Source organism: Hordeum vulgare, chromosome 4H, assembly GCF_904849725.1.
Source record: "Hordeum vulgare subsp. vulgare chromosome 4H, MorexV3_pseudomolecules_assembly, whole genome shotgun sequence".
Taxonomy (NCBI): domain Eukaryota; kingdom Viridiplantae; phylum Streptophyta; class Magnoliopsida; order Poales; family Poaceae; genus Hordeum; species Hordeum vulgare.
In genome coordinates this window covers 14,670,573-14,693,010 of record NC_058521.1, presented here as the reverse complement: position 1 = coordinate 14,693,010, position 22,438 = coordinate 14,670,573, and the positions used below count along the sequence as shown (strand labels likewise).

The 22,438-nt window shown below is 43.8% G+C and overlaps 1 protein-coding gene, 1 long non-coding RNA gene and 1 pseudogene across 2 annotated transcripts; 1 reads left to right on the top strand and 2 right to left on the bottom strand.

Moving 5' to 3' along the window:
- Positions 1 to 7,640: 7,640 nt before the first annotated feature.
- Positions 7,641 to 9,121, bottom strand: LOC123451041. The gene has a single exon (XM_045128057.1). The coding sequence runs from the start codon at positions 9,072 to 9,074 to the stop codon at positions 7,797 to 7,799; it is 1,278 nt and encodes a 425-aa protein (XP_044983992.1). The 5' UTR covers positions 9,075 to 9,121; the 3' UTR covers positions 7,641 to 7,796.
- Positions 9,122 to 15,246: 6,125 nt separating this feature from the next.
- On the top strand, positions 15,247 to 17,432 carry LOC123451040. Its single transcript, XR_006632087.1, has 2 exons — positions 15,247 to 15,943; positions 16,301 to 17,432. It is a non-coding gene; the product is annotated as an uncharacterized LOC123451040 (long non-coding RNA).
- A 1,185-nt stretch (positions 17,433 to 18,617) lies between these two features.
- LOC123446622 lies at positions 18,618 to 19,561 on the bottom strand (annotated as a pseudogene).
- Between the last annotated feature and the right edge of the window lie 2,877 nt (positions 19,562 to 22,438).

The window sequence follows — 22,438 nt, the reverse complement described above, 5'->3', positions numbered from 1 at the left end:
GATTGCTTACGAGTAGATCTACTTTGAGCATTGGAAATCTTGTACCAAGAGTCCTTCAAATTTTCTTCCTCATTCTGCCTGAAATTGAGAACTTCATTTTTAGGGGTGTTGTTTGGAGTGGTGGGCCTAGCCATTGATGGACTATCTCACACACAAACGAGCAGGAAGAGAGAGTGAAACAGGCAAAAGAAAACAACAAAAAGGAAAAAGAAAACGGCGAAGGAGAAAGGCAAATGAAAACGGCAAATGTGAAGTGGGAGAGAGGAAAACGAGAGGCAAATGGCAACAAAAGTAAATGCAACAGAAGAGTTTGTGAGACCTACTTGGATAGATCTTGATTTCTCCTCCCCGGCAACGGCGCCAGAAATACTTCTGCTACTGCAACAAAAGAAATTCCAACGGCGCCAGAAATAGGCACGTCGACGGGAGAATACTTAGCTTGATCTTTCTGCTGCGTCTACGCCTTAAGGGACTTCCTAGGAAAGTATGCAAAGGATTTCCCCCATGGCCTTGGAGCCTTGCGTTGGTGTTCCCTCGACGCGGAAAGGGTGATGTAGCATAGCGGTGGTAATTATTTCCCTCAGTTTGAGAACCAAGGTATCAATCTAGTGGAGGAGTATCTCAAGATCCTGCACAAACACAAAAACTTGCTCCCAACGCTATGAAGGGGTTGTCAATACCTTATAGATTGTTTGCCAAGTGAGAACTGAAAGCAACAAAGTAACAAAGAAAAGTAAAAGCGGAGGTGTAAACGATGGATGTGAATAGACCCGGGGGCCGTAGTGTTTACTAGTGGCTTCTCTCATGAAAGCAAATAGACGGAGGGTGAAAAAATTACTATCAAGCAATTGAAAGAACCGCACAAAGTGGTGACGATATCTATGCAATGATTATTTGTATAGGCATCACGTCCAAAACAAGTAGACCGATACTGTCTGCATCTACTACTATTACTCCACACGTCGACCGCTATCCAGCATGCATCTAGTGTATTAAGTCCATAAGAACAGAGTAACGCCTTAAGCAAGATGACATGATGTAGAGGGATAATCTCAAATCAATGATAAAACCCCCATCTTTTTACCCTTGATGGCAACTACTTGATGTGTGCCTTGCTGCCCCTACTGTCACTGGGAAAGGTCACCACATGGTAGAACCCAAAGCCAAGCACTTCTCCCATTGCAAGAATCATAGATCTAGTTGGCCAAACAAAACCCAAGACTCGGAGAGACTTACAAGGATATCAAATCATGCATATAAGAAATCAGCAAAGACTCAAATATGTATCATAGATAATCTGATCACAAATCCACAATTCATCGGATCTCGACAAACACACCGCCAAAGAAGATTACATCGGATAGATCTCCATGAAGATCATGGAGAACTTTGTATTGAAGATCCAACAGAGAGAAGAAGCCATCTAGCTACTAACTACGGACCCGTAGGTCTGAAGTGAACTACTCACGAGTCATTGGAGGGTAGATGATGATGATGAAGAAGCCCTCCAAATCCAAAGTCCCCTCCGGCAGGGTGCCGGGAAGGGTCTCCAGATGAGATCTCGCGGAAACGGAAGCTTGCGGCGGCGGAAAAGTATTTTCGAGGCTCCCCTGATTTTTTGCGGAATATTTGGGAATATATAGGCCAAAGATCTAGGTCAGGGGGCGGCCAGGGAGGCCACAAGCCTGCCCACCGCTGCCTCCCCCTGGTGGCGGAGTGGGGGCTTGTGGGCTCCCTGGAGCCCACCTAGCTTGGCCCAAAGGCCCCCTGATCTTCTTCCATTCGAGAAAAAAATCATTTTCGGGGCTTTTCTTCCGTTTGGACTCCGTTCCAAAAGCAGATATGAAAAGAGTCAAAAACACGGAAAAACAGGAACTGGCACTTGGCACTGAATTAATAAGTTAGTCCCAAAAAAGATATAAAAGGTACATAAAACAACCAAAGAAGACAAGATAACAGTGTGAAACCATCAAAAATTATAGATACGTTTGAGACGTATCAACGGCCAGACGGGCCGCATGTCACCAGCCGGCCCAGGGGGTAGCCGGCCCCCAAATGCCTTCGAGTAGGGCCTCCTCCACTTTGGTATACTGAGGGGTCATTACCCCGTCAACAGGAAATCATTACCAAATGAAGTCGAACATAACATAACTTTACGGTGTTTTTTCTAGACCAAAACGGACCCTCGGATCATCGTGAGGAGACGAGATGTTGTACGAGGGAGCCATGAGCTCAGGCTGTCCTCCCCGGTGGGGTGTCGTGTGAGCTTGTGTGCCCCTCGTGGCTCTCCTGCACCGCCTCTTCATCCTATAAATCCACATACATTGTATGCTTTCTGATCTATGAGTCTTCTTTGGCCACTGCTACTTCTTGAGCTTGCGTTTGTTTTTCCCTTGAAGAGGAAAGGGAGATGCAACAAAGTAGAGATAAGTATTTCCCTCAGTTTCAGAACCAAGGTATCAATCCAGTAGGAGTATCAAGATGAGGCACCAATGAACCTGCGCAAAAGCAAACAAACTTGCACCCAACGCGATAAAGGGGTTGTCAATCCCTTCACGATTACTTGCAAGGTGAGATCTGAAGGTGATAAAAGGTAAAACGAAATAAAAGTGCAGCAAAGTATTTTTGGTATTTTTGTATGTATATCTGAATATATGATGTGTAAAATAGACCCGGGGGCCATAGTGTTCACTAGAGGCTTGTCTCATGATAGCAAGTATTACGGTGGGTGAACGAATTACTGTCGAGCAATTGATAGAATCGTGCAAAGTCATGACGATATCTAAGTCAATGATCATACATATAGGCATCACGTCCGAGACAAGTAGACCGATACTTTCTGCATCTACTACTATTACTCCACACATCGACCGCTATCCAGCATGCATCTAGTGTATTAAGTTCATAACAAATGGAGTAACGCCTTAAGCAAGATGACATGATGTAGAGGGATAAATTCATGCAATATGATATAAACCCCTTCTTTTTACCCTTGATGGCAACAACACGATGCGTGCCTCGCGACCCCTTCTATCACTAGGCGAGGACACCGCGTGGTATGAACCCAAAACCAAGCACTTCTCCCATTGCAAGAATTATAGATCAAGTTGGACAAACGAAACAATAACTCGAAGAGAATTACAAGGATACAAAATCATGCATATAAGAACTCAGAGGAGACTCAAATAATATTCATAGATAATCTGATCATAAATCCACAATTCATCGGATCTCGACGAACACACCGCAAAAGAAAGTTACATCTGATAGATCTCCATGAAGATCATGGAGAACTTTGTATTGAAGATCCAAGAGAGAGAAGAAGGCATCTAGCTACTAGCTATGGACCCGAAGGTCTGTGGTGAACTACTCACGCATCATCGGAGAGGCAATGGTGTTGATGAAGAAGCCCTCCGTGTCCGAATCCCCCTCCGGCAGGGAACCAGAACGGTCCCCAGATGGGATCTTGTGGAGACAGAAGCTTGCGGCGGAGGAAAAGTATTTTCGTGGCTCTCTTCTTTGGTTTTGGGATTTTTGGGAATTTATAGGCGAAAGAGGTAGGGCAGAGGAGCCACGGGGGGGGGCATGAGTCTGTTATGAACTTAATACCTACAGAGACAAGCATATAAGCGCTCTCGAAGTGGAGTAATAGTAGTAGACGCAAAATTGTTCTGGTCTACTTGTCACAGGTATGATGCCTATATACATGATCATACCATGAACAACATCATCACTATGTTCTTTTCTGTCAATAACCCAACAATAATTTGTGTACACATAGTGTGCTTTGTTCTTGATAGAAATGCCTCTAGTGAAGATTATGGGCCCCGAGTGTATTCCACATATTTACAAAATCCTTATTTACCTAGTTGTAATTAACTTACTTTGCAATCAACCACTATCATATATGATCCTTGCAATTAAAGAGTACAAGGGGATTGAAAACAATCTTGCCCACCTTGGGTGCAAGTATTTGCTCTTGTGTGTGTAGGTATTGTCGATGGTCGATCGCGTGATTCTCCCACTGGTTCGATAATCCTTGGTTTTTAACAGAGGGAAATACATGTTGCTACTTTACTACCCGATCTCTTCCTCTTCCGGGAAAATCGCAACACATCTACAAAGTAGAAGGACCAGGCCTCGATTTTTGGGGGAGCTCAGCTTCTGATGGTCCTATCCGCTTTCTTATCTCGAAAAACTCAGCACAGGCCAGGACAGCCTCAACGAGCTCCACGTTTTCCACTTCGTCTTTCTAGGCCTTCTCCATTCTTTCCCGTACAGTGATCGTACCTATCGAGCCAAGCAACTTTAGCAATAGGTAGGTGTAGGATGGAACCGTTATGAATTTAAATGACGTGGATCTACCCAGGTTTGCATGGTAGCCACTCTGAAAGAGGTGACCTCGAACTGGATGGTTTCTCTTTGGTAATTGGACTCGTCTTTGAAGATGACCTTAAGTTCAATCTGCCCTAAGGGATGGACCGTGCAGCCCGATACCATCCTTTGGAAACCTACATCCTACCTTTGTAGTCTTAACAAAGAGACCTTCATCTTTTATAGGGTGTCGGTGAAGATAATGTTGAGGCCACTGCCTTCATCCATCCGAACGCGTGAGAAGGCGACAACCTCCTATAATGAGGTATAGCACTACGACGTGCTTGCCCGTGTAAGACGTCTTCGGGGTAATCTATGGTGTTGAAGGTGATCGTTTCTTGGTAGCACACCAATCGTTCACGAGTCGCATCCTCCGTTGTGTAGACCAAACACCTTGCGAGTATCTGGATTTGACACATGTTTGTTGATACATCTCCAACATATATATATATATATTTTAATTGTTCCATGTTATAATATTATCATTATAGGATACTTTTTGGGTATTTATTTACCAATTAATATTATTTTGGAGCACTAACCTATTAACCCAGTGCCCAGTACCAGTTGTTGTTTTCTGTATGTTTTTGGCTTTTCACATTTACAGTATCAAACGGAGTCCAGTTGCCACAAAAGTTTTTTATGATTATTTCTGGACCAAAAGAAGACCTCGAAGTTTCGGGAGGAGACCAGACGCTGCACGAGAGAGGGAGCACAAAACAGGGCATGAACAGGGGGTGGTCGTGCCCTCATGTGTGTTGTCCCCCTAGTGTGGTCACCCGCATCCCTCTTTGTCCTATAAATTCTAAAATATGCCGAATACCCTAAGGAGCCTCCCAAGACACTTTTTCCGCCACCGCAAGTCTCTGTTTCGCCATGAGGCCATATGGAACCTTTTCTGGTGCCGTGTCGGAGGGTGAATCAATCACGGAGGACCTCTACATCAACCTTGTTGTTCCCATGGTGATGTGTGAGTAGTTCACCACACACCTACCAGTCCATAGTTATTACCTAGATGGTTATATCTCCCTCTCATGATCTTCAATACAATGCTCATTGCATCTTCACTTTGATCTATCCGATGTAATTCTTTTGTGCGGTGACTTTGTTGGGATTCAATGAATTGTGGGTTTATGTTCATATTATTCATGATAAAGATATGAGTCTTCTATCAATTCTATATATAATTCTTATTTGTATGATTATCATAGCTTTGTAAATCTCTGCGATCTATTGAAATATTTTGGACAACTAGATTGATATTTCTTCTATGAGAGGGGTGCGTTGTAGTGGGTTCAATCTGACGGGTTTCTATATCCTAGTGATAGAATGGGACAAGATACGTCTTTGTATTTTTGCTACTAAGGATAAAACGATGGGGTTAATTCATACTGATTGAATACTCTTTGTCTAAATCATGTCATTGTTATCCAAGCATTGCTGTTTTTTACTTAATACTCTAGATGCATGCTCGGCAACGATCGATGGGTGGAGTAATAGTAATAGGTGCAGGCAGGAGTCGGCCTGAAGACGGGGGCTGGTTGTCACTCTTATTGGTTTGATAAACCTTGGTTCTATAATAAGGGGAATAGTTACCTATATGGTGCTGCATCACCCGTTCCTCTTCACGGAAAACCTAGCGCAGATCACAAGCATCATCTGTCATTGTGAATATGATGTTCAATGAGGTCTCATTGGTGGCCCCATAACAGCATGGAGGTCGTACGATGCGCCTCCATGCAAGGTGACCAACGTGATCATAGACCTCTTGGGCCTTCCCTTTTCTACTATAGACGCTTTTCATGAAGCGTGAAGGCGCATTGTCAAGGAAGCACCTTGATCTATCAGCGACCAGCTCGAAAGAGCCGATCATGAGGCAATGGACTAGAGAGAGATAGCCGGCCTCTAAAGGTTCTCTGTGTCAGGTTCATTCTCCGTTCAACGCCGCCCATGCCTAGCGTGCAAACTAATGAAGTAGATTCCTTTCAGACCCCTTGGTAGGGTTCATGACGAGACAGGAAATACCAGGACAAAGTCTTGACACATAATTATGTTCGGCCCTTTGAAGAGTAATGCCCTACATCCTACATGGTCTTGTTATTCATGGTGAGGGAATACCTCATGTAGAGGAGTACAATGGTGTTTTAGGTGTCAACCAAGAGTTGAGTTTCAGCTTGGATTACTAATGAGGACCTAGGCCACCGTTTATATAGGTAGGAGAGGCCTAGGGATTACACAGGGGGTAGCTTATATTAGTTCGGCCGCCACCCTCTATATTTGGGAACACGCCCATTGCCTTCACCTCCTTAGAGTTCCCTGGTACTCCTTGGGCCTGCTGGGCCGAGGCCAAGGTTGAGGCCAGGCTCCCTTACATCAGGTACACCGGGTTTAGGACCCCAATTAGTTGTTCTCTATGCCAATTAGTAATACACAAATAGACGAATCTAGTTCACATATCTTCTGGAAAATGTGGCAATGATCATTTGGAGTGTTTCTCTCATGTATTAGGTCCATTAGTGTGGCAAAATCCATCTACCTCGTATGTGATCGAATCCATGAAGATTGGAGGGGTTACCTTTAGCCGGCGAATGCAATGTATGAAGATTTCTCTTGTGCTATAGTGGTTTTGTTGGTGTTGTTTTCAAACATTATGCTAGGGAGGCTAATATGGGAGCCTGGGTTTTAGCTAGAAAGGCAAAAGGTTCTCTGCTAAGTGTGTGGCAAGAACCCCCCACCACAATTTTGGCAGCCATAATTACAAATGACGTAACAAAAATGTCTAATTAATATTAGTTGCCTTTATGGCTTTTCCTCAACATATTGTATTACAATATTTCCTTATTTATTCATGGTACTTTAATAGGTGTGAAAGCATATTGTTGTTGGTTCTATGTAACTTACAAACGATCTAGGATATCAAAATATTTGGAGAGCTGTAATTGTCATGGTACAGTTTAACAAACAAATTTCACATATTCTTCGATAGTCAGTATTGTCAAAAACAAATCTATGGATAACAACTTAATCAGACATGTGATTATATATACTCAGGGGGAAAGGTAAGCAATACTCTAGGTACGCACTTTTAACATAGGAACAGTCATACAATCTTATTGAATAGTAGAATAATGAAGATGTGATGCAGTTCATGGAAGGACTCATAACTTACCATGCACGCATGGTATGCTCAACTAAATCTACAAATTTTAAAGGGTTGCATGATTCAGGAAACAAGTAGAGGATTGAGTCATATGTCAACTCTCAAAACTACAAGTCTTTAAGCTCCAAATATGGGATCAAGCACTATCTCAAAGGTAGCAAGTTGAAACAACATATCAAAATGTAGTATAGAGCAACATGATGTGGAGAATAGAACTTAATTAGAGCATCATCCTCTATCCAACTGAAACATGCATATGGCCTCAAGGGAGAAACCAAGTTGGAGACGAGTAGTTAGATTGTTCCTTGTCAGGGAACCAACGCCGAAGGTCTCGGCTTGGCGGCATCCCATCCACCCATCGATACCTCCCATTGTCATTGCAGGTGTACCGCCGAAGCGCAGAGTGCTCGAGCATCACCGCCACGCAATCAGAGTTTGCATCGTCCAAGAAGTAGACACCATCTTGAAGGCCAACGCCGGGAAAATCATCCACCTCATAGGACCTAGAGCATCCTCGTGCGACAAACAACATCCTTCCGTCTAGCCTAGGAAGCTCGGTCCAACCGAGTTCAACCAATCCCACTTCGTTGGTGTGTCGCATCACCCGGTACACCTGGAATGCCCCTGCTTGTAGGGAAACAACCTGTCTTGCACAAAGTTTCACCAACCTAAGGACCATCAGTAGTTCCCCGCGGGACTCCACAAGGTAGCGAGAAGTGACCATCACGTTGGAGTTGTGTGGTGACCTCCTTCGAAAATAGTATCGATTCACACCAACTTTAAACCTGACACCTTCTTGTAAATCTACTATGTTGTATCTGATAACATGCTCTGTGTCGGTAAGGAAATGGAAGGCTCCTTCATGATGTATGACATCCTCAAACCGGAACCATGGATCCAATAAATTACCCATGAAGCCCGTCGCGACTGGACGATGATGACTGGCACCATCCATCCGCCAAAAGGCAAGTTGTGTTTGAGGGATCATGTGCGGAAAAAAATTTAAGTCAACAATAGCAGCACCAAAGCACTGTGTGTTTGGTGTCGGCGAGGAAGATAGGGTCGCAGAGGTGATGACCATGGACATAGGACTCGGTACATCTTGACCATCAAAACCCACCGAGATGGAATCAGGGAGAAGGAAGCGATGGTTGGTATGGAGGTTGAGGAGCATGTGGTGGTTTGTCTGGCCGAGGGCGAGGAAGAGCCAACCTCCATCATAGGATCCGAAGAAGCGTGCCCCACCTATATCATACCCGATGCGGAGGTTGTGGGTAGATCCATTGTCAAGGATACAATAGAAGGCTTCCGTTCGCGTGCTTCCTGACACCGGAGGAAGAGGGAGAGGTGTGGTGGAGGGATTTGGGAGGAGGAGCCACGGGAGCTGGTGTAGATCTTGGGAGTGTGGGATAGCCACCCACCAATTGTGGCACACAGTAGACATGTACACGCGATCAACGAGGCATGGGAGGCGGTTTGCGATCTCGCCGAGGAGGTCATGAGGGAGGTCGTTCCATGGACAAGGATGAATCTTAGCCATGGGAGCAAAACGAGAAGGAGGTGGTTAAAGGTAAAAGCTTGCTTGCTTATTGCACGGGGTACGCACACGCATTCAGGTATAAATATAAGAAGAGAGGCAGTGGATAGACATCGTATTAATTTTTCATTAATGCTCTCGCTTTATATTGTGGAATGAATAATTGGAAGTTTGCCTACACAATGGAAACGCTCCGTGACTTTTACTTCCACTTTTGTTGTGAAATGATCATGGCTTGTTTTTTGCTCTATCTCACCATTCTATTTTTGTTGCTGGGGCCAACTTATGATTTATATTTTTATGCTCATCACACCTCAGATTAAACCAGATTATTTCATAAAAACCAAGATATCTTCTTCGATATTCCCACTAATGACTAGTGAATGCAAAGGGTACCGAAATGCCATATTTATTTCGTTTCCATGGTAAATGGGGATAAACTTGGACAAAATCAAGCATATTACTCTTATAAAGGATGGTAGAGTACCGAGCTCACGACCGAACAATACCTCCAAGCCATTTGTTGATCGGTGGTGTGACGCAAGGGCTGATACGCCCATTTTGCATCATGCTTTTATGTTGATATTTATCGCTTTATGGGCCGTTATTACACTTCACGGTACAATACTTATGCCTTTTCTCTCTTATTTTATAAGGTTTACATGAAGAGGGAGAATGCCGGCAGTTGGAATTCTGGTCTGAAAAGGGAGCAAGTTTGAGGTACCTATTCTGCGCAACTCCAAAAGCCATGAAAATCAACGAGGAATTATTTTGGATTTTATAAAAAATAGTGGGCGGAAGAAGTACCAGAGGGGAGCCACCAGGAGGCCACAAGCCTGCCAGGCGCGGCCCACCCCCCTGGCCGCGCCTAGGTGGCTTGTGGGCGCCCTGTTGCCCCTCCGGCTCCCATCTTTTTCTATAAGGAGGGTTTCGTTCCTGAAAAAAATCACGAGGAGGCTATCGGGAGTTATCGCCACTGCCACGAGGCGCAACTTGAGCAGAACCAATCTAGAGCTCCGGCAGGGCCGTCTTACCGGGGAAACTTCCCTCTCGGAGGGGGAAATCGTCTCCATCGTCATCAAAAACACTCCTCTACTCGGAGGGGACTCATCGCCATCAACATCTTGATCAGCACCATCTCATCTCCAAACCCTAGTTCATCTCTTGGAACCAATCTCCGTCTCACGACTCCGATTGGTACTTGTAAGGTTGCCAGTAGTGTTAATTACTCTTTGTAGTTGATGCTAGTTGGATTACTCGGTAGAAGATTATATGTTCAGATCCTTGATGTTATTCAATACCTCTCTGGTCATGAACATAATTATGCTTTGTGAGTAGGCACTTTTGTTCCTGAGGACATGGGATACGTCTTGCTATAAGTAGTCATGTGAATTTGGTATTCGTTCGATATTTTGATGCGATGTATGTTGTCTTTTCCTCTAGTGGTGTTATGTGAACGTCGACTACATGACACTTAACCATTATTTGGGCCTAGAGGAAGGCATTGGGAAGTAATAAGTAGATGATGGGTTGCTAGAGTGACAGAATCTTAAACCCTAGTTTATGTGTTGCTTTGTAAGGGGCTGATTTGGATCCACTAGTTTAATGTTACGGTTAGACTTTGTCTTAATTCTTCTTTCGTAGTTGCGGATGCTTGCGAGAGGGGTTAATCATAAGTGGGATGTTTGTCCAAGTAAGGGCAGCACCCAAGCATTGGTCCACCCACATATCAAACTATCAAAGTAGCGAACGCGGATCATATGAACATGATGAAAACTAGCTTGACAGAAATTCCTATGTGTCCTCGGGAGCGCTTTGCCTCCTATAAGAGTTTGTCCAGGCTTGTACCTTGCTACAAAAGGGATTGGGCCACTTTTCTGCACCTTTTCTACTATTTCTACTTGCTACTTGCTACAAAGTATCTTATCACACAGCTATCTGTTACCGATAATTTCAGTGCTTGCAGAGAATACCTTGCTGAAAACCACTTGTCAGATCCTTCTGCTCCTCATTGAGTTCGACACTCTTACTTATCAGAAGGACTACGATAGATCCCCTACACTTGTGGGTCATCAAGACTCTTTTCTGGCGCCGTTGCCGGGGAGTGAAGTGCCTTTGGTAAGTGGAATTTGGTAAGGAAACATTTATATAGTGTGCTGAAATTTATTGTCACTTGTCACTATGGAAACTAATCCTTTGAGGAGCTTGTTCGGTGTATCTTCACCTTGAACGGAAGCACAAGGAGTTTCTCCTCAACCTGCTGCACCTACTGAAAATATTTGTTATGAAATTCCTTCGGGTATGCTAGAGAAACTGTTGGCTAATCCTTTTACATGAGATGAAACATCACATCCCGACTTGCATCTAATCTATGTAGATGAAGTTTGTGGTTTATTTAAGCTTGCAGGTTTGACCAAGGATGAGGTCAAGAATAAGGTCTTTCCCTTATCTTTGAGGGATAAAGCATTGACATGGTATATGCTATGTGATGAAACTGGATCATGGAACTACAACCGATTGAAATTGGAATCTAATCAAAAGTTTTATCCTATGCATTTGGTACATCGTGATCGCAATTATATCTATAATTTTTGGCCTCGTGATAGAGAAAGTATCGCTCAAGCTTGGGGGAGGCTTAAGTCAATGTTATATTCATGCCCCAACCATGAGCTCTCGAGAGAAATTATTATTCAGAACTTCTATGCTCGGCTTTCTCATGATAATCGCACCATGCTTGACACTTGTTGTACCGGTTATTTTATGAAGATAGATATTGACTTCAAATGGAATTTATTGGAAATAATTAAACGCAACTCTGAAGATTGGGAGTTTGATGAAGGTAAGGAGTCAGGTATGAATCTTAAGTTCGATTGCATTAAATCCTTCGTTGAAACAAATACTTTTTCTGATTTTTGCGCTAAACATGGACTTGATTCTGAGATAGTAGCTTCATTATGTGAATCTTGTGCTGCTCATATTAATCTCCCTAAAGATAAGTGGTTTAAATATCATCCTCCCTTAGAAGTCAATGTAGTTAAACCCAATCCCGTTGAAGAGAAAGTCGTTGCTTATAATGATCCTATTGTTCCTAGTGCTTACATTGAAAAACCACCTTTCCCTGTTAGAATAAAGGATCAATCTAAAGCTTCAACTGTGATACGTAGGGGCTACATTAGAACACCTACACCCCTTGAGCAAATTAGAGTTGAACCTAGCATTGCTATTATCAAAGATGTCCTGTCCAACAATGTTGATGGCCATGATATTCACTTCTGTGAAGATGCTGCTAGAATTGCTAAACCCCATGCTAGAGACAAACATAGGCCTGTTGTTGGCATGCCTGTTGTTTCTGTTAAGATAGGAGATCATTGTTATCATGGTTCATGTGACGTGGGTGCTAGTGTTAGTGCAATACCTCAATCCTTATATGATGAAATTAAAGACGAGATTGCACCTGTCGAGATAGAACCCATTGATGTCACTATTCAGCTTGCCAATAGAGATACTATCTGCCCTTTGGGAATTGTTAGAGATGTTGGAGTCTTGTGTGGTAAAACTAAGTATCCTGCTGATTTTCTCGTTCTTGCTACCACACAAGATAGCTTTTGTCCCATCATATTTGGCAGACCTTTCCTCAATACTGTCAATGCTCATATTGACTGTGAGAAGAAAACTGTCACTGTTGGCTTTGAAGGTGTGTCACATGAGTTCAATTTCTCCAAGTTTGCTAGACAACCTCGTGAAAAAGAGTTGTCTGGTAAGGATGAAATTATTGCTCTAGCTTCTATTGTTGTGCCTCCAACTGATCCTTTAGAGCAATACTTGATTGAGCATGAAAATGATATGCATATGGATGAAAGGAATGAGATAGATATAGTTGTCTTTGAACAACATCCTATCCTTAAGAATAATTTGCCTGTTGAGCTACTTGGAGATCCACCCCCACGAAAGGGTGATCATGTGTTCGAGCTTAAACAGTTACCTGATACTCTTAAGTATGCTTATCTTGATGAAAAAGAGATATATCCTGTTATTATTAGTGCTAGCCTTTCAGAGTATGAAGAAAAGAAATTATTGAAAACTCTGAGGAAGCACCGTGCTGCCATTGGATATACTCTTGATGATCTTAAGGGCATTAGTCCCACTCTATGCCAGCACAAGATTAAAACCGATCCTCATTCGAAACCAGCTACCGAAATACTAAAGCTCCTGGATGCATGTATTATCTATCCTGTTGCTCATAGTGATTGGGTAAGTCCGGTACATTGCGTCCCTAAGAAGGGAGGTATTACTGTTGTCCCTAATGATAAAGATGAATTGATCCCACAGAGGATTATTACTGGCTATAGGATGGTGATTGATTTTAGGAAATTGAATAAAGCCACTAGGAAAGATCATTACCCTTTGCCTTTTATCGACCAAATGCAAGAAAGATTGTCTAAACACACACACTTATGCTTTCTAGATGGTTATTCTGGTTTCTCCCAAATACCTGTTGCAAAATCTGATCAGGAGAAAACCACTTTCACCTGCCCTTTTGGTACCTTTGCTTACAGACGTATGCCTTTTGGCTTATGTAATGCACCTGCTACCTTTCAAAGATGTATGATGGCTATATTCTCTGACTTTTGTGAAAAGATTGTTGAGGTTTTCATGGACGACTTCTCCGTTTACGGGTCTTCTTTTGATGATTGCCTCAGCAACCTTGATCGAGTTTTGCACAGATGTAAAGATACCAACCTTGTCTTGAATTGGGAGAAGTGCCACTTTATGGTTAATGCACGCATCGTCTTAGGACATAATTTTTTTGAAACAGGTATTGAAGTCGATAAGGCTAAAGTTGATGCGATCGAGAAAATGCCATGCCCCATAGATATCAAAGGTATAAGAAGTTTCCTTGGTCATGCTGGTTCCTATAGAAGGTTCATTAAGGACTTTTCTAAGATTTCTAGGCCTCTTACCAATCTCTTGCAAAAGGATATTCCTTTTGTTTTCGATGATGATTGTGAGGAAGCATTTGAAATACTTAAGAAGGCCTTGATAACTGCACCTATTGTTCAACCACCTGATTGGAACTTACCTTTTGAACTTATCTGTGATGTTAGTGATTATGTTGTTGGTGCTGTTCTAGGAAAAAGAGTTGATAAAAGTTGAATGTTATTCATTACGCTACTAAAACTCTAGACAGTGCCCAAAGAAACTATGCTACTACTGAAAAGGAATTTTTAGCAGTCGTGTTTGCATGTGAAAAGTTCAGTTATTACATTGTTGATTCCAAGGTTACCATTCACACTTATCATGCTGCTATTAAGTATCTCATGGAAAAGAAAGATGCTAAACCTAGACTTATCAGATGGGTTCTCTTGCTACAAGAATTTGATTTGCATGTTGTTGATAGGAAGGGTGCTGAGAACCCCGTAGCAGATAACTTGTCTAGGTTGGAGAATGTTCTTGATGACCCACAACCTATTGATGATAGCTTTCCTGGTGAGCAATTGAATGTCATCAATGCTTCACGTAGTACACCGTGGTATGCTGATTATGCAAATTATATTGTTGCCAAATATATACCACCTAGTTTCACATACCAGCAAAAGAAGAAATTATTCTTTATTTGAGACATTACTTTTGGGATGATCCCCACCTTTATAAAGAAGGAGTAGATGGTGCTATTAGACGTTGTGTACCTGAGCATGAACAGGGACATATCCTACAGAAGTGTCACTCTGAGGCTTACGGAGGACACCATGCGGGAGATAGAACTGCACACAAGGTATTGCAATCAGGTTTCTATTGGCTTACTCTCTTCAAGGATGCCCGTAAGTTTGTCTTGTCTTGTGATGAATGTCAAAGAATAGGTAATATCAGTAAACGTCAGGAAATGCCTATGAATTATTCACTTGTCATTGAACCATTTGATGTTTGGGGTTTTGATTATATGGGGCCTTTTCCAAAGTCCAACGGGTAGTGGAAACATTGCAATACCCGCACACTTGTTCAGAAGTGTTTTGAAGCGTTGTAACCGGAGGCCAGCTACAAGTAAAATAAAAAAGGGAGTATTGACAATGTGTCTTCAGTATGTTATGTAGAAGGCAGTGTCCCACCTTGGTATTTTCATATGGTTTGTTTACCACATGCCATCAGTTTTTGTAATTTTGTGTGCTGGTTCTCTGAAATTGCAGCTGAATTTTGTCAAACTTAGAGCAGGATTTTGCAGCAAGAGATATCTCTGACAACCACTGTGCAATCATCTCAACGATAAAAATTTAGTGTAAAATTTTGTCAAACTGAATCTTTCTCAACAGATTTAGTTATTTTGCTAAAAAATCAGTTTTGTATCCTGCTCTGAATATAAAGTGTACTGCTTATTGCAAGCAAGTTTAAAATTTCAGTCTAAAAGTCGGTTAACTGAATTTTGACACAATAGTTAACTGAATTTACTGTCATCCCTATCAAATGCAGTTTATCCGTTCGTCCTGCTTCTCACTTTCTTCTATGTTTTCTAAGAAAAAATTAACTTCCTTCTGTAGTTATTCACATGATATATGTGCCAACTTCCTTTCACAAAATCTTGCCATCTTGACCAACATTTTGACAGACTTACTGCTAATCTAGAGCCACATGAGACTTTGTTGGGTTAGTTATTTTTCGCACCAACCAACAATGCATAGAAATCTGCTAGATTACCCAAGTCCATAGCAAAGGAGGAAGAAAGTGAAATGTGAGGCTGATCAACTTATCCATCAGCTAGATAACCCCAAGTGTAACTGGGTTCAGGGCCTGTACTTGCTTACCGATGGAAAAGGACAAATAATTGGATTGCTGTTTTCAACAATGGGTGTTGATGTTTGCATGATCAGTGTTAGTCCAAGGTAATCAAAGTACTGAATCACTCCTTTCTGGAGTATTGTCATTTAACAATAAACTGAGTTACTGTCATTTAAGAGTAAACTGAATTTATCTTGAGTATGCAGTAAACTTGCTAGAGTACAAATTTATGCATTACTCCATATTTTCTGAAGTACTCTCATTTACTCCATACTCCAAATTTATGCATTATTCCTTGCTGGAGTATTTTTAAAATACTCCTAGTGTTAAAATCGTCATGTTGTATAAACTTGGCATCTTGTTGTTCACTATATTTCTTTTCACTGATGCATTTTCCATGTTATTTTAATTTGACATACCACATTAATTTCTTATTCAACGATGTTCTTAACTATTTATAGGTTGTAACAAAATTTCTCACTATGGAGTCCTTGCTTGACGAGAGCGTTGACAAGGAGATAAATTTGCAGATCGAATGAGGTGGAACTCCTTTAACAGTAACGGTGAAGGTAGTTTGCAAGCTTGCCATGTCTTGTTTAATCTTCATACCAGAGAGCAGTATATATGATCGATTACTCCCTGTAATAATGCATCTTTGACTTTGCATATCGAAATGTAGGAACTAGTTATTTTGGAAGAACTAGTTATGTAGGAACAGTCTATATAAGGATGTATGTAGATATATTTTAAAATATTTATTTATTTATTTTGTTTCATACGTACTCTGTAGTAAAATCTTTAAAAGATCTTATATTTAAAAACAGAGGAGGTTGAGTATTGGTCAGATGCTTATAGTAGGCCTAATTAAGTAGCTCATTGTTTATCACATACATGCATCAACCTTTTGTTTGAGAATCATACGTGCATGGATGTTGCCCAGGTAAACCAAGACGCACGGTAGAATCTGCCCACTGTTTATCATGTATGTAAGCTGTCTCACAGCCATCGAGCCTGGGCAAGTGCCCGGGGTGGTCGGGCGCTGGCTCCGCCACTGCCTACTTTCATTGTTCTTTTCTGAGCCGAATAGCTTATGCTCTCAGAGTATCAGGGAAAGAATATGTAATTGTTTCTATGGTAGTTGGCCTTCATGTATATTTCATACCGTATCTCCGTATGCCTTCTTTCTTGTGCAGTAAATGTAAACATATATGCTACATTATAATATTCTGTACCAGGTGCACGCACACTTTGCATGCATTTTTTACATCAAGGTGATTAGAAGCAGAATAGACAATTATTCAGAGACGTAAAGATTAGAATAAAAAAAGATTCACATGTATTTTATCTGTACCTTCATTAAGAGAAGTTGTATGCTTTCTTATGTTTGATTATTTGAATTACCAGGATGATCTGAAGCACCCAGAAGAAGTAGATGACATGACGGGAGAAGGGAACAAGAAGCTTCGTTTATCATTGATGTTATGTTGTGAACTTGTTGGGCCTTGAACCTTTATGTGTAGAGGAGTCGATGAATGATGTATTGTAATTCATGTGATGTGTTACTGAAATGAAATATATACAACTAATTTGCAATATTTTATTCTTGTGTATTCGTTTTTTAATTGGTCTATCCTGAGATATACATGCTTTTGGTAAAATAATGCATCAGCCTAAACAATTTATACATTTTTAATAATAAAATAGTATTAGTGGAGGCCCATGTAGACTAGATTATTGAATTGGGTTGTGAAATATATGATGATTTCATTTGGTCACTAGCAATGCCATGTCAGCACAGCCACGTCAGATCCTACGTGGCTCACGCAAATAGGTAATGACCAAACCAAAATTTTGGTCAATAGAGATCTATGACCAAAATTTTAGAAAGGTCAAGTTTGCTCATTCTTGACGGCCAACTGTTGACCTTGTAGATTTGGTCAAAAAAAGGTCAATAAACAACAACAATGACGAATCAATGACCAATATAGGGAGTCATAATTGACCTTATTTCTTGTAGTGTCCGGAAAGGGAGTTGAGAAAATGTGATGTGAAGTTGTCCCGCCCCGTCTCCATCAGCGCGATGAAGTCAAGACTATGCTGTAACGTTGATTCTGCAAGGAACCTAATTTTAGCCAAGTCTCTCAGACCTCTGCTATTCCAAAAAAGTCCTTTCATATTTCATCATAAAAAAATTTAGCAGTCCCGAATCTAGCACTCCTACGAACAGCCGAAACTGGATAAACTCTTCGCCTCTTTGGCTTATCTGAAGCATACTCCTGGTCCATATAACCATGAATATCTTTGGCCGTATCAGTAAGATGCGAATTAGTAATATTGGAATCATCAAACGCTACATGCGACTGTTTAGACACCTCCTCAGGGACTAAGTTTTGACATAATAAATTTAATCCCCCCATAGTTGATATCTCCTTATCATTCATAGGTCGAACCGCCGCTAAGTTTCGAATAATATCCAAAGCCCTATCAACTTCTAAGTCTAATAAGTCATTGATGGATTTTGAAACTTGTTGGCTAGTCTCACCCAAATTCACCCCCACTGCCTTCGCATTATCTAGAATCTCTTGCGGAGTAAAATGAAGAATAGAGTGTTCAGTATTAAAAGTCATACCTATTGAATTTTGAACCTCCTTCATTTTGGCCATACGCATCGCCCGTCCAATCTGCAAGTCATCCACATCTGATTGAGACTGAACCCGTTGACTAGATCGTCTTTCCAGACCCATCGGTTTGGGAACACCTCCGAATACTATGACATCATCAACCGAGATCGGTCCAGACTCTGGTGCAACGGCAGTAGGTACTTCGGTTCCCGCCATGGGCGTACCCTCCGTAAAGACATCCACCACGTCGTCGGGCTGAGCAGCAACAAGGGTTGCACCTACCACTCCTACGCTGGCCAGCGCGTCGACAGGAACAACTTGGGCCGCCGCTGGAGCATGCTGAGGTACAGCAGCAACGCAGCCCTCCCCAGCATTAAAAACCTCATGCATGGCCAAATTGGGAATTGTCTCGACAGCTCGTGCGGTAGCCACCGCACCGCCGCAGGCCAGCACCGCATCCTCAACATGAGTCGGTTCATGTACTGATGCTCCTCCCAAACTTGCAACCAAAGCTGGCAGTTCAAACGCTGGTACAACACCGCATTGCAGACCCTGATGTGCCGACTCCTCGACCCCTGCAGGGGCAGCAGCATGGCCAATTAAGGCTGCTGCTTTGTTCGCAAGCAGCTGCGAACACTGCGACAAATCGGCAACCTGTGGCTGTCCGGTTGGGTGACCGAGCCCATCAGCAGTGCATACCTCCATAAGTCCAGCGCTAGCCGGCGTAACAGGTGCACCAAGCCCAATAGGAAGCGTCGTCGACGTAGCCTTAGCTCCGACCAGATACTCCACCAACGACAGCGGTTTCAGCGCAGAGTTAGACTGCACGCTTCCCTTGAAATTGCTGGAAGTCTTCCCCACAAATCTCGGCAGTCTAGGCGACTCCGCCCGAGAACCAAATTTTGCCGGCGCGGAGGCGGGATCAAAAGCACCAAACCACAAATCCCTGTGCACAATAGTGTTGTTTGGACCAGTATCATTACCAGGATGAGGCTGGTTTTGCTGTGGAGTAGCAGTGTGTTTAGGGAAATCATTGGAACCTGTGTCTTTTGACCCCTCTGCATTATCTTTGGAACCACTGGCATCATCACCATCAGTCATATGAGTATCTTTATCAGAGTCAGGGACATCAAAAATTGTAGGACTATCAATCTCCAATTGGAGGGTGTATCTCATCCCTTCAAAGGTCCAAACAACCTCATCTGGAACTAGTTCAATATCTAGGACACTAACCAGCATCCTGGCAACACCTTCGGCTCTAGTATAAACCATATCCACCTCTTCAGTTTTACCAATAAGCGAGCCCAAACTCCATGTCACCTGAAAATCGTTGGTCGCTCTGGATGGAGCTCCTGCAAAATGCACCCAGATCTGGGGTAGAGGTCTCCCCTTAGGCTCTTCGCCTTTCCAGGCATCAAACTCAAGCACAATACTTGTACTAGCAACCCTGCACATCCCAAACTTAAGCACGCGGGCTAGATGCTCCTTTGTAGGAAAGACAACCTTGAAGACATTCTCCGCTATCAAAACCGGTTCCCACCGGAAGGTTGAAGAGACTAGCTCCTTAAGTTGCTGCACTATCTGCTCCACAGTGAGCACCCTCCTAGTCACCGTGACCGTACCCGTGAAGCCAGCATCAGGGGCATGAATGTTTGCAGTAGCCGCCGGTGACTCAAAAAACATCAAGTCTTGACTAGAAACACCATAAATAGTGACGAATGGCAAAGGCCCAATCGTAAGAGGACACTTAGCGGCACCATGCGTAGGCTTCGAGCAGTACACGCATAACTCTGCCTTACACTCCGAGACGAAGTGTCCTGCCTTACTGCACCGGTAACACACCATCTTCTCTTTTTTATGTGCCCACTTAGACGGTCTCTCAGGCCCATCTCCCTTGGCACCCACCAAGCTCTGATCAGCCACTGAGCAATCCGCCACTTCCTTGACCGTTTCCAACACGGTCCCCAAGGAAGAAATAGGGTCTGCAGACTGCTCAGGAGCAGCCAAAGGGGGTCTAGGCTTCCTACCACCTCCTCTGCCAATCCAATTTTGCCTAAAGCCTCCTCTCTTCGGATGTGGAGGTCCCAAAGGTCTCGTAACGAATTGCCCCGGTGGTGCATTAAAACCATTGCCTGCATTCCCATTGTTTTGCCAGGCTTGTCCTCGACCACCTCTAGCAGAGGCACCCCCTCGATGGTACCCCTCACCATAGCCGCAGAAACCATCGTCGCCCCAACTACTGTGCTGTTTGTTCGCGTAGGACGACTCCCTCGCCTGCACTGCTGCACCACTGGGTATTCTCCCACTGTTCGTAGGAACCTTTCCCTACTGAGTCGAAGCCGTCGCTGGGACAGCCTTCCCTAGCTGCGCAGCAACCATCGGCGATGGCTTAGCCACTAGCGGGTTACCCTGCCCTGTCTGCTGCCCCGAGTGCCGCTGGAGAGGCGGTGGCTTGGAGCCCCGACCCGCCATAGTAGACCCAGCAGGAGCGACGGGCGACGGGATCCTGGTTGCTCTGCCTGATCCCAGCGGTGGGAAGCCTGGTTTTGATGAACGAACCCTAGTTCATGGCGGCTGAAAACAACTGGCGTGAGAAAGCTCTTCCGCAATACCGTTGCTCGTTGTCAGGACACACAAGACTCCCTGGTCTGGCGCGTCTTGGGCCAAATACCCCAACGAAACCGAGTCCAGGTCAGCTTGTAGAATCGAACCAGGTTAGTCCTGGGCCATATACCCAGCTATAGGCATTTGAGACTTCCTGGAAACCGATGCCACCTCGGGCCCATTATCCTTCAGCGCATTTAAAAAGTTGGCCCGAAAATCACGCACTGATTCCGCGCCCGTCGGCCGCGAATTCCGCTGGAAACCCGGGATCAGCGTCGTTACCGATCGCTGATGAACCCTGCGGGCGTGGTGTTCGTGCTTGGGACCCTTGATCCAACAATTAGGTGTGATGAAATCTGATAACGAAATAGGATTACGAACTACCTTTGGGATCGGCCCAATCCATGGCTTCCGAGCAGGAAGCTCCATCTTCTTCCTCACCAGAATGTGATCACGGCGCGTCTTGCATTCCTGGAGCTCCTCCATGGACGGGGAAGGTGTGCATGGTGATGAAGGTGCTGACGCCTCCGAATGCTCCTCTTCGACATGGGCTGAAACACCATCTTGCCGCAAGCCTGTTGCTTCGACGGTCTATGACCTTCCTCGTCGTCAACATCTTCCCGATCTGCAAGAACCCAAAATCTACCGCCAAAACGAGGTGGATCAGTAGTAAGATCAAAACAAACCTTTGCTATGTCTCGATGTATTGGAACTTCTTCCCGCAGCTCACCCACGATCAAAAGAAAGCCATCAATGTCCATACAATCCCCAACCTTCGGATCTTCACCATCCTGCAAAAATCTGCCGGCCAAAATGTCGTTGTCCTCATCCCGAACCGTGACCCAGCGAGACGCTAGATGTAGATGAATGGATCCAACTCGTTGCAGACGCACTGCAGATGCGGAATCTTCAAAAACCGCTGCCCATCTTCAATGAGAAGGAACCCCCTCTGCATCGGAAAGATCGCGAGAGCGGCAAGGCGATCCGACAATCTCACCACGGATCCCTCCCCATTTCGCCTCCGCGGTCGGCCTTCCGAAGACGTCCTTCCTCGCTGCAGGCTTAGCATCATCAGTAGAATCCAGCTGCAGCGAACCGACCAACCTTCCGTCTGGCGGGACTCCGTCCGGCGGGACAGAAGATCCCGACGACAGCAGGCATCTCGGCGACAGCAAGCGGAGGTCACCCGCGATCGCCTCCTCAGTCATCTCCCCCTCTTTTTCCGGTCTGCAGTGGAAAGACACCCTCGAGCTGATCTCACTGCTCGGGCCGCCCTACCCGAGATCTACCGGTTTTGACACCAACATTAGTGCTTTCATTGGGAGCTCGTTATCTGCCCTCTAGGATTGATGGCTTCCCACATTGGTTATAAGA